Source organism: Hermetia illucens, chromosome 3 (genome assembly GCF_905115235.1).
Source record: "Hermetia illucens chromosome 3, iHerIll2.2.curated.20191125, whole genome shotgun sequence".
In the NCBI taxonomy this organism is placed as follows: Eukaryota; Metazoa; Arthropoda; class Insecta; order Diptera; family Stratiomyidae; genus Hermetia; species Hermetia illucens.
Window position 1 is genome coordinate 72,452,266 of NC_051851.1, and position 12,780 is coordinate 72,465,045.

Genomic DNA, 12,780 nt, shown 5'->3' on the forward strand with positions numbered 1-12,780 from the left:
TGGAAAAATCCACTGCGGGCTTCGCTAGGTTCTTCAGTGGGGAAACGCTCAAATTGCGCTATACGCTTGGATTCAGCTTCCGAGCAAAAATTATAACTATAAAATGCCAAGTTGATTGATAACTTGCATTATATCATTACAGGCATCATTGATATAGAGTATCGCGAGGCTCACAGGAATATCCGGGAGAGTTTTTCTATTGAAAACAGATTTATCATCGCATTAAAACTTGTCCTAGTTTTGAGTAAATCCGCTCAAGCGTCGCGTTAGAGACTCATCTTTCCTTAGCTAGTTTACAATGAGGTTTTACTGCTTTGGATACTATATTTGGCATTGCTGGATCATTCTCGTAATTTCTTTTTTCTTCTTTGATTGCCTTTCATGCAAGCACATCAGGAACTCCCTCCTTCTTCTTTGTCTTCAGCCTTTATCCCATTTACAAAGGAGTCAGCTCGTCGTGATCGGTTGTACTATTTTGTTTTGTCAAAGGTATGATCTGGATGCAGTCGCGAAACTTTTTTTCGGCCGGCCTTTTGATTGATGTTCAGATCATTCTTGGCAAGTTTTCACGAATTACGCGACCATACCATCGAAAACGACCGGCGCAACCCCCCCATTTTGGATGTGATTAAGGCGCATTATGCCATTAGTCCGACGCAACATTTTCTTCTCCATTACCGCAAGAAGTCGTTCATTGTCTTTTATAGTCGCCCAACACTAAGAACCATAGAGGGCAACAGAGCGGACGACACTCCGGTAAATTTTCGTTGGTACATCGATAACAAAGAACACCACTTATGAAACGCCACTTCATTCCTGAACTCCCTCCTTCGGTGCATAAACTATGTCGGCGCCTCTCGTTGTTAGAAATTTTCTGATAAAACGTGGCGCACATAGGTTTTTTTATATCATCAATTGAGTTGCTGTTTGTACATATAGTTCCACTCACTTTTATAATATATTGCAATATAAAAGGCTGCTTATGTCGATTTAATTGCGAGAACTACCAGTTTCTCATGTCAAGAGCTATTTTGCGTTTCCTAGTGGAATTTTTGGCATCAGCTTTTATTCTAGGATGAATATTCAAGTATTAGAAACATCTAGTGATATATTCAAAAAATCAATTGCACACTATTAGCCATCAAATAAACCCTAAAATTAAATGGCGAAATTAGGTATCTTCATTGAACCATGATTCTACTGACAAAATTGTCTTTTTGGGCGACTTAAAAAAAAATTTTCTTCACAAAAGTACTTTTAGATATAATTTTTAAATAGCTAAGGAAACATTTTAACAAATAAAAAAAAGTGATCGAAAAGAAAAAGGTGGTATTACCCCTTAAGGAGGGGCTGCTACGCTGACGTGTGGGCCGCGTTAATTGCACTCTTGCAAAATCCTCCTTACTGATACAGATTTCTACGGCCATTGATAGGAAATAGATTTCTATAAGTGAATACTGTTTCAAATCAGTGCCTTATAGCTTTGTCCTCAGTAGAAACTATACCGTTGGTATCTTCGCATTCAAGCTGAATTTTCAGAAATAGATTTGTCTCATATTTTCAAACGATATATTATACATCTGGGTAATGTTGATGCCTACATTATTACTAAAACTCCACATCTATGCAACATGGAGTTTGTTTCCGTACTTGTTAAAATTCAATTATCTATCCGCAAGGGTAATCTTGATAGCGAGAGGGACAAGTACCCTAAAAGCAATAGTTTTTGGTTAGTCCTAGAATATTTTCAGATAGTTTGGAGCCATCTTTCACTCTCGTCCCTCATCTCACCATAGAAATAAAAATTGATCCCAATCGAAAAGGCTCCAAACATTCTCCCCAATCCCTTACTGATTTATGTTCGCGCTTCGGAAAACATTTTCGTTCCTATTAACTACTCGTATTAAATCTTCAATGTTTCCCGACAAAGCCTGCAATTGATTATTTAAAAATTTTGTTTACTGGAAAGTTGAAAGCTGGCAAACTACGAGCTCCCTGAACGGGTCAGTGCACTCCAATACTGAAAATGAAAGGCTAAAGTCCCGCAGGCGTAGTTACTAATGTAACTTGACTATAAATTTCCATTGTTTCGCCTAGCCTTATTTTTCAATAAATAAGCCGATATTTTCCAATCGATTGAGTTTTATTACGAAATAAATTTCCGGAGGAATGTGCTTTTTGTACTTATGTATGAGAGTATCAGGAAGTGAAAGCAAAACAAAAACTACCGAAATGAGATGAGAGTAATTTTGATGGAATAGAGAAGCTGCAATTGGGGAAACAATGGGTTAATGTTCGTTGTATAGAAATAGAGTTGGGTGTCGTAGTAATTGTTGGGTATGTTTGGAGGAAGTCCTAGTTTTTTAGAAGAAAATATCTTTAGTGGACCACACTATTCCTGGTTTATATTCACCCTACTTTTATGGATGTTTACAGGAAGAACTCGAGGACATGTGGACCAATTTCGTTACCGAGCTAGCATCTCTCCTTGCACAGCCTGATATTGATCTTTCAGAAGAGAAGCGGCCAATTCCATTTGATGCTACATCAGAGAAGTCCATCGACGACCAAAAGTAAGTTGTGTCTCTCTTAATTGCATTTCCAGGCAATCTATTCAATTAGAAAGTTTGGTTTTCTTAGAGTGCTTTACTTTGAATTTGTATCTTTTTACTTTTTCCAGGGATGATTGCATGTTGCGCATTTACAAACTTTTGCGAGAAGAGAAATTGGAGGAGTGTGTTGTCTTGCTGCGCGCTGCCAGGTAAGCCTATCTCGACTTTTTGCATAAAAGTCTCTATTTCAAAATTAGGGGTTGCCCCCTCTTGTTGCTGTTTTAGAGTAGTTTCAAGTACAGAAGCATAACCGGTATTTGGAGCTTGCCTAAATCAGGTATCAACTTAACCTGATCTTGCATCTAATGCTTCACAATCATCCCCATAGAAAGTCTATTAGGGACTTTCCCCGAAAATACTTCCTTCCATATAAATTCTATTACAGTTTCCACAAAGTAAAGTTTGTTTTTTTCCACAAAACTTGGAATAACAAAATTCTTTTCGGATTAAAAAACTAAAAGTGTTGGCTACAGGGGGAAGATATAATGCATTTTGCATTCCGTGTAATAACAGCCAAAAGGGCGAGTATAAGTGGACAGGGAAAATAGGAAAACGGCAACGAAGACAAAACATCTCAAGAAGTTAACTATGCATAACAATGCCCTATATATATTACTCTAGAAAATATAATAAATTGTTAAACAATTTCCATAAACAAACAATTTTTTCCGCTGGAGAACACTGATATTTTAAAGTTTCTGTATTATGTGAAAGGGTTGTCATATTTGAAGCAGTTTTATACTACGAATTCCTGCAAACCTTGCACCCAATATTCGTTTCCAGAGATGGTGTTTTAGATTTATTTTGTTTGCGTAGGATAGGTGAATGCATTTACGCACAGAGTGTTGGACTGCCGCAAAGGTATGCCGTCAGACTGCCAACTGAACAACCCTGCATCGTCAAAGAACTAGCGTTTGTCACATTATTTCGGCCGTTAGGTTACGTTGCGCCCTCTTACCTTAGATATGCTTCAAATCAGGGAACTTATTTCAGCAAGACGAGGAAACCGGTCCTCTAAGGGTCGAACCCGTATGTTTTTTTAATAAGAAAAATTCGAACGTAATGCACAACACGATTCCTCGGTCAGCGCTCCTCAGCATCTCTCTGATAATCTTGCCTGGAGAAGACCTCCATGTGTTTGAATAAAGTTGTTCACGAATCCCGATCGTCGTCGTCCACAACCCCATTGCAAGACACACTGTCAGGAGATCGTGCGTCCTCAATGTTGTGCAAGGAAGCTTGAAAGCTTCTGTGTCCACTTAGAAGCTGGATAACGCAATCGTTAGTGTCACAATGCATTTGTTCAGCCACGCACCTAAGTTGCCAATGAACCGCGCAGTCCATCCGCTCCTTGTTTCCATTTACCAGGGGAGTTGCCATTCATTTAGTGTTGCTGCCTTCTTCGCGAGCAACCACCGTCCTTGAGTCTTCTTTTAGCGCTTGTACCTGACTTGATAGTGAGAATCACTCCCGCGATCACCATCACGACCGATTCAGAGAGAGTGCGAGCGGCAGACGACACTCTCGAATTTCCCCGTCTCACCCTGCGAAGATCATCAGCCTATAATTCTACGCCGTACCAATTGGAAGACGTCATTTGCTAGATTAGTGTGGCAGAGTGATACCGGGTGCACAGGGAGGGAGAGAGAGATAGCGCAATCTGCCACGGGACTGGTTAGAAATAGTCCATGTTTTTCCACTTTTTGACATTTTAAAAAATAATTGAATTAAGTTAGTGAGAATTAGCCTCTGATTCGAGCAGGACAGAACTTTGATATTTTCCGGTTTTTCAATAGAACAGAAGCGGAAGGAGTGCGAATACGAAGAATGAATAATATACAACGTCCATTAGAACGAAGAAATGGTTACGTGCTGTTGAGAAGCGTTTCAGTTTTTTTGCCCATCACTTGCACCGCTTTTTTATTTGCCATTTTTCAACCTGTATTTGCCTTGAAACGTATTTGGCGTCGACTTCCGGTCAATTTGGGTAGAATAGTAGTACATAGCCCCGCGAGAAAGGAAACCAGTCGGCCATGAATAATCAGAAAAGGCTTTTCAAGAGCAAACATGCGAGCGATAAGCAGTTCGGAAGCATCCTTTTCGGTTATTCAGGACTTTCCACAAAAAGTTTTTTCACTTCATCACATTCAACATAACCGGACAGTTTTTTACGCCAAACTTGGAAAGATCACGAAAGAGCTCAGAAAGCAATCCGCTGTTTCGGTTAAGGTGCCACCGTTTGGCGGCGGAACTCGGAGACGTGGTTCCTCCAGTTAGGTGCACAATTCGTGCTGGCGAGCTTACGACGGACGCCACTAAATTCAACCCAGAATCCGGGGACGCGAAGACGTCTACGCGAAGTGCAGCAACATGTCGCCTTACGATTTACGACCTTGTTAGTAAATACAATTATCTGGTAGACACAGGTGCGGAAGTCTCGATCCTCATGGGCTGCTGGTAGATATCCAGCATAGGTCCCTGATAGACCTCATAACCTCTCTTCGTTAGGGAAAATTTTAACCTGTTCTAACAACAACACTTTTATATTATAATTTTCGAGGACGTTGTCGATCCATGCATTCGTGTACTCCTCCAAAAATATCGCAACATTGCTACCGAATGTGGTCTCTCACAGCCAGTTAAACATGATGTCCAGCACTACATGAACACTACTGGTTCTCCAATCTACTCGAAGATGTGTCCTCTACCACTACAGAAGCTCGTTGTTGCACGGAAAGAGTTTGAACAACTACTTAAGCAGGATATATGCATACCTTCCAACAGTAACAGGTCACCTCCACTCCATTTGGTCCCCACGCCCACTCGTCCAAGACTGCGCATAATTTGGTAAACTGTCGTGTTTTCTCGTCCTTAGATTTCGCCAAGGCCTACCATCAAATCTTTGTAGCTCCCGAAGATATTCTAACGACAGCAATGTGTGCAATGCGGCGCAAACCTTCCAGAGATTCCTCCACTTCGTACTACGAAAATTGGACTTCGTTCCTTCTACTTGGATGACGTTCGGGTCGCTTCTTCCACCAAGTCTGAGTATTTGGCACATCTCGAGTGCATTTTTCAACCCCTCCGTCCTAATTATCAACGTCGACAAATGCAAAGTTCTCAATTAGAGAAGAAACGCAACGGTTGCAGGCTTTGGCTCACCCTCTTGTGAAAAGTAGCACCTAAGGTCTTTGATCATCTGTGGCAGCGGAAAGCTCACGATCGCTTGCGAGTTGTGTGCCGTCAGCGGTGTCTAGAAATTTCATCTGCTGCTAGAGAAATTGGCATTTTTCAAAGTTGAAAATTAGACTTGGAGGCGGTGAAAAATGCACTGGAGATGTGCCAAATTGTCGGATTCTTTGGAAGAGGCGATCAGAACGTCATTCAAGTAGACGAAACAGAAGTCCAAGTTTCGTAGTATAAAACGAAGGAATCTCTGAAAGGCTTGCGCCGCAGTGTACAAACTAAACTTGCTGTCTTTCGAATATCTTCGAGAACGACAGGGATTTGGTGGTATGCCTCGGCGAGATCCAAGGTCGAGAAAACGTGACTGTTCGCTAAATAAGGCGCAAAGTTTTGGATGAATGGGTTACTGGTCCAGAATCGTCTGGGCATTTAGGCGTCTATAGTCTCTACAAGGTTGCCATTCGCCATTTGGGTTGGCGAACAAATGGAGTGCAGATGGACAACGGCTGTTGGAAGGTCTGCATATACCATGCTTGATTAGTTCGTTGAATTCTTTCCGTGCAACAGTAAGCTTCAATGGTTGTAGATGACACACCTTCGAGAAGATTAGGGAATCACTAGTGTTGATGTGGTGCTTGGTATCATGCTTGCTGTCAGCTGTTGGCTCTTACCTAACGGTTATGTGGGACTCTTACTCAGTAAAACCACCTCCTTCGCCTTTCCCTCTCCGCCCCGCATGATATTACGTCGCAGAGCTAGATCAGAATTTATCCTTTACTCGTGTTTATGTTGGTGTTTCTTCCTCCGGCTGATCTATTGCTGGCGAAGCTGCCTTTGGTCAGAGAATTTTCCGTTGAGATACATTCGATTGTAAAGGCGTCGTCCTTTTCTCGCCAAAATATCAATCGGGATTATTCCTATTATTACGCAGGTTGTTACGGTATGCAGCTGCAAGTTTTCTTTCTTTAAGCATCCGCACACACTAGAATTGCATATAGTGGGTTGAGTTGACCACCCTTGAAATACGAAGCTGAAGGCTCGACCTTAGGCTACCTATATTTGGAAGCATTCTCGCGATTAGCTTTCGGATGTTGTATCATTCGCGTAGATCTCAACCTCATCAAGGACGCGTGCGTCAGGCGAGGGAAATCTAACGTCATTACCCCTTTATGCATAATTATCCACAAGGATGGCCCTTGTATGGTCCCTTTGGACTCTGTATGTCTTTCGTTTCTTAGAGTCGAGGCACATATGCCTATCGATTACAAAGTCGGTAATGATGCACATCAGGTACTTCGGCCCGCCCAATGTAATTGGGGCTTTAGTATTTTGCTCCATCTCCCGGAATTGAAGGTATTTTTCATGCCAAATGTTATCATTGCATAGCATTTATCTTCTTCGAGACGTACTGAACTGTATCGGTCGTATACGTTTTGTTTCGAATTTGGAACTGGTAATCAAAGGGATTAGTTTCCTTTTCGGCAATCGTAAGTGATCTGTTGAAGATTATTCGTTCAAATACTTTGCCAGTATTATTTAGGTTAGGACAAAAATTTACTCAAAGGTTTTTAGTTGGGGATGAGGATTCCCACTCTGTGGGAAATGTTCCTTCTTTAAGATCTGTGGCGCTCATTTGATTGCTGTCTTAAGAGCTTTGTTGTTGCTATCCTCGCCAGGCGCTCTATTTTCGGCTACTTTGCTGTCACCAGGACCTCCTCCTCACTTACCAGTTTAACCATCGATTGGATCTACCTGGACAATAGGAAGGTTAGTCGTACTTATGTTTCGTGAAAAGAGATTCGTCACTATCTCGAGTAGCAGGTTGGGGCAAGTAATTGGTGGCCGGCGTTTGTCTTTGTTTTTGAACATGACTTTTTTTTAAGCGCCACCCGAGGGGTTCTGCTGCCTTAACCTTATCACTTACACATTATTAGGTGTGATGATAACTGAAACACGGTCTCAATAAAATCTGAGAGTTTGTGAATGCCTTATACTCCGCAAAGGAAGAATACACCCCAGGGTCCGGACCAGCTTCCTCACACAGTCGCTTAAAGGGGGCTGGTAGCCTTCCGTTGGGCACCTTTCTTGTATTCCTGGAGGCGTTTTTTCCATTTTTAAGGTTTTGTGTGAAACAAAACCTTATTAGAATCGATTCGATGTCTGTCCGTCTGTCACAGCCGATTTATTCGGAAACGGCTGGATCGATTGTCACGAAAATTGGTAAGAGTATGTGATCTGCCGTTCCCTTTACATGTGCAAGGAGGGTGCAAAATGTTTTTTTCACAGAATGTAGCCAGGTAGGGTATCAAATGAAAGGTCCCAGTTAGTACTTTTCGAAACTGGTTTAATATTTGATATTGGGTGAAACATATGGGAGTGAGGGCTCAAAATATGACCATCAAAAAGTGTAACAGGTCTCGTTCTCAGAACCAACCATCCAACCGAAAAATCTGAAAAAAATCGCAGTAGTGCATCTCTACGAAATCTAGGCCTCAAAATAAATCCGGTTCCGATATCTGCACAAATAAAGTTAATAGTAGTATATTTATACATTTTAGAATTTTACCCGGCACCCCCCTTACAAAATTTGGCATGCGTATAACGAAGAACATAATGCACAATTTGGTGAAGTTTGAAGAAAATCAAACTATTATTAACAAAGTTATAGGGGGTAAAACTTTACAATTTCTTGTGAATTTCGTGCACTCTACAACCTGCATGACGTCATCATCACATATCAATTCGTCAATACCAGAACGAAATGAGTTCTTATGAATGGGGTCGCAAAGAATTATTTTGTTTTAGCTTTTTAGTCATTTGTATATGAATATCAATTACTCCAACCAGACATGTGCGTAAGTAGGTATATAGTACATGCGTGCTAATGAACTTTGGGGGTAGTGTCTAATTCTGATAGATATAAGAAGTAAATCGGAAATATGGGTCGATCAATCTGTATACGTGCCTATATGTGTACAGTATTCGAAAATTGGCAGTTTGTTTGTTTAGGGTGAAATGTTAGTTGAAATTTCTTAGATAAGATGGACACAAAACCTTTATACCCGAAGCGCGAGCTTCCGGTATTCCGACTTGTTAGTTTTTGACTTCAATATGGAGATTCCACTTCCCCATTAGAACCTCTCAGTATATATGTTTTCTTCACCGGAGTTTATTTTCTGCCAGATATACTTTGCGTTGCTACCTCTAAAAGTCTGCTGAAGCTTCTCTTAGATGAGAGTGCTGGTTTAGCGGGTGAGTGAACGCAAACAGCGAACATCAGGCCATCCTTCTCGGCGTTAGAAACAGTGAAAGCGACAAAAAAGGGGCCCAATAAGAGTGATGAGTCAGCTATGTCAGCGGGGATTGGCTCCCGAGCCTAATTCGTATGGACTGTTGAAGGAGCTCGCCAAAATCAATACCTTCGCTCTGATAAATCATCAGAAAACTCGGTGAACGGTAGCGGCCTTGTGTAGTATATCGTCCACTCTTAAAGACAGATGACTGGTAGCCATTGTCATCAGCATGAATGGTTCCCCTGTTCTGGTACCGGACATTCTCGTACGGCTAATCTTCAGAAATTAGACATTTACAATACCAAATAACTTTCGACGCAGTCATCCGTTACTGCGGTTTTGGTCTGTTTCTAGATCGAATGGAAGATTTGGGGTGTATTGCCAACGTTGATTACCAGCCACAACAAACCTCAGAAATCTGTGTGTATGACTTCAAACCTAGCCTTTAATGGAACCAAATTGACCAGACCACATTATTGACCTTGCCATTCGCGTCTGTAAATTCAAGTTTGTCTTTTCCAGCGACATTTTTAAAATATTCTTCCGAAACAAGTTTAAATTAAATTTTGAAGCGGATCTACCCCGAAGAGCCTAATCACTTATGGCTTAGATTATACACCAGGGAAGGCGAGTAGAGAACTAGTAACTTTATGCGTTTAAAGAAAGTACTTAGTGTTTCAAGAACATTTCCATACAAGTAGCTGTGTGAAATGTAAAGTTCCCACGGGGTCCACAGCCCATTGCCTGTTTTATCCCTAATGCGCCTCCATTTTATTTCTATTTATTTTGATTGAGGTGGTCCTCATTACCAATCGTAGAAAAAGCAATACTACTCGGGCTGGTAATCATGAGGTTGTCTCTAAATCGATCACTAAATATTTGAGGATAATATTTGGTTCCATTGTGTTTGAGTGGGCACTTGAGGTAAGCGCGAGAGAAGGCGCTAAAGGCTACCTCATCTCTAGCGAGGATAATACCTTTTATTAGAGGATGGGAGTGTAGTTGCGTCTCATTAATGCAGAGGGCGAGGAAACCATTCTGCTGTATGCGGATTCTGTCTGGGCGGGAGTATTGGACAATGCTGTAAACCGATGTAGAGTAGACTTGTCCTATCGGCCTTACCTCTAGGGATAGCGGACTTCCGAGAAGCCACCAGGAAGGAACTGTAGGTTAATTGGTTTCAACAAGCGGACGATTCCAAAAAGGGTAACTGGAACCATATTCTGATCCCATATATTGTATTAAGAACTAAGGCATAGTGAATTGAATTCTCATCTAAAACAGTTTATTACGTTACGCGGTGGTTATAGGAAGTATTTTTATTGCTTCGGATTGGATGAGTCTACCGACTGTCCCGAATGCATTGCTAGAAGGACCCGGAGTACATAACGTTCCATGTTGTGGGGGTTCAAAGAGACGAGACGAAGGTTGGACGATGCCCTCAACTTAGACATCGAACCAGAAACCTTAGCAGAGGAGATGCTGAAGTCAAAGACGAATTGGTTCCCAGGAAACTCCACAATGGCCACGGTCTAAACAAACTGTAGGAACGAGAACGAGCCCGGAAGGCGCATAGAGCACACAGCTCTTCCATGCAAAGTAGTACGGTGGTGGGGATATGTACTCAAGAGTGGGGACGATTTTAGTGAGTCTTTTTTGAGATTTTCATACATAGAAAGGATAAACCAATTTATGAACTTTTGTAAGTTATTTATTTCTGAATTGACAAAAAATTGTAGATTGGAAGTTTGATTTATACTAAGACAGAATGGACAGACTGAAAGAGTGGTCCTTAAAGTGTCATTGCTCATTATTTAGGGTGTTTTTGAACATAAGAGGAATCAGAAACTTGGTTGTTTCTTATGAGGAATTCTTCCCGTTAGGAAGTCAGAGTGAAGCTACTGTGGATTGCCAATATATCATGCATTCTCCATTGACTAATATAACCACATCCTTGAATCTCGTACTAACTCTGGCAACCCTGCATACAGGACCAAATTCCTCTCGCTCTTACCCTGGATTAAAAAAGTTATTTCGAGAAGAAAGCAAGAGCAACGAATGTTTTTTTTGCATAGGGCAAACTCCGGAAAACTAATATTACTGTTCCCAGAAGCTTGTTAAACTTTCAGGGCTTTAACTGCAAAATGTTCTTGCCCCTAGCACTGATGCATCCTGGTCTGCATGTATTTTTTTCTTGTTTCTAAACCAAAAAAGTTACAGTTGTTTTTTATTGTTTGACGGAGTTCATTTTTCGGAGAGAATTTACTGTTTTCCATGAATAGTTTTTGAAGAGCCAGGACTAATTGAATTTATGAAAGCTTCAAGGAAATTTCTAGCTTGCAGCCACGGAGATGTGAATTTGGAGGAATACCCTCTACTTAATTTTGCCTTTTGTGAGTTCTTTGAGGGGCTACTGTTTGAATTAGCGGATTTTGGAGTCTAGAGTCTGGATGTTTCGTCATCTATGGAAAATAGCCCTAAAGGATTTCAATTCATAGAGTTCATTTGATTAGAAGGTTTTGCCCATTCATTACAAGTAGCAACACAGTTGCTGGTCCTTGTTGCCGACGAAATATAATTTATGCTCACATGATGCGAGCAGCGTCTAATTTAATCCTGTTGTAATTAATACCATTATAAATTCCAACACTGGATTTACAGTCTGCATGCAAATTAGCAAACTCAAACTATCGAAAACCAGCACGTTCTGAATTGGGTCTGTGTCCACAAATTAGAGGCGCCCATGGAGGCGACCAAAGTAAGCACTGCCGCATCATGCCACTATATATCACAGCAAATACCAACTTAGTCGTAGTTAATTGTTTTAATTATGATTTATTAATAATTGCAATGTGTTCGCAGCGCCAGTCCAAAACACCCAGAGGGCTGATGGAAAAAGTTTTGTTCTCGGTCCAATGGCTGCCGCCAGATAAAAGAACGTTCGGGACGAAATGAGATTTCGGGACAACCACTCATAATAAAGAGTGCACTCTGCTCCCCAGAACTTTGATCCATATGTGCCACCACGTGAGCAAGGATGATTGCTCAGTTGGTGGATGTTATGCCATTATAATGTGATTACCGAAGCGCTAACGTCCAAATCATTATATTATTCGCCCTGTTGAACTTTCACTGGATTAAGATAAATGATTTGTCTGCTGTATGCATGGAACTGGTGGATAACGTTGGAGCATTTGATTATGGAGTTGCAAACTTGGTTTTTTTATGGCATTGTTTCAAAAACTGTGGCTTACGGACAGTCAAAAGTTTGACAGAAATGGCACAGATATTTTCTCCGGAAAAAGGATGAACATCTGGGGGACATATTGTGGCTACGCTGAGGTAGAATTTGAAGAGGAAGATTGTACTACTCTTCCTCATGGAAGAGTCGAGATGCGAAATCTGATGAAAAAACATAAATGTATTGCATTAGTATTTATCGAAATTGCTTTACGTCTCAAAGCTGGAGAGCCACTTTTCATAAAAATCCCTAAAATCCAGGTTTCGTGCCACACTCATCAAAATAATATGCCTCCTCTAACACGTATGGACATTTCAATGTTGGACGCCTGGCGGACAGAATGATTGAATGATTCTGACTCTGTATGTGTTTCATTTGTTTCCAATCATCCCCCACCCTCTCAAAACCAAAAGGAACTTAGCTGAGCGCCCATCATAATTCATTTAGA

At 41.1% G+C, this 12,780-nt stretch overlaps 1 protein-coding gene across 1 annotated transcript in view; it reads left to right on the forward strand.

Annotated features, from left to right (window-relative positions):
* LOC119651054 (protein timeless homolog) overlaps positions 1-12,780 on the forward strand; it is a 543,993-nt gene that overhangs the window by 76,809 nt on the left and 454,404 nt on the right. The window contains exons 9-10 of the mRNA XM_038054383.1: positions 2,437-2,573; positions 2,681-2,761. Coding sequence (XP_037910311.1) covers positions 2,437-2,573; positions 2,681-2,761 — 218 coding nt within the window. The remainder of the gene's footprint in view (positions 1-2,436; positions 2,574-2,680; positions 2,762-12,780) is intronic.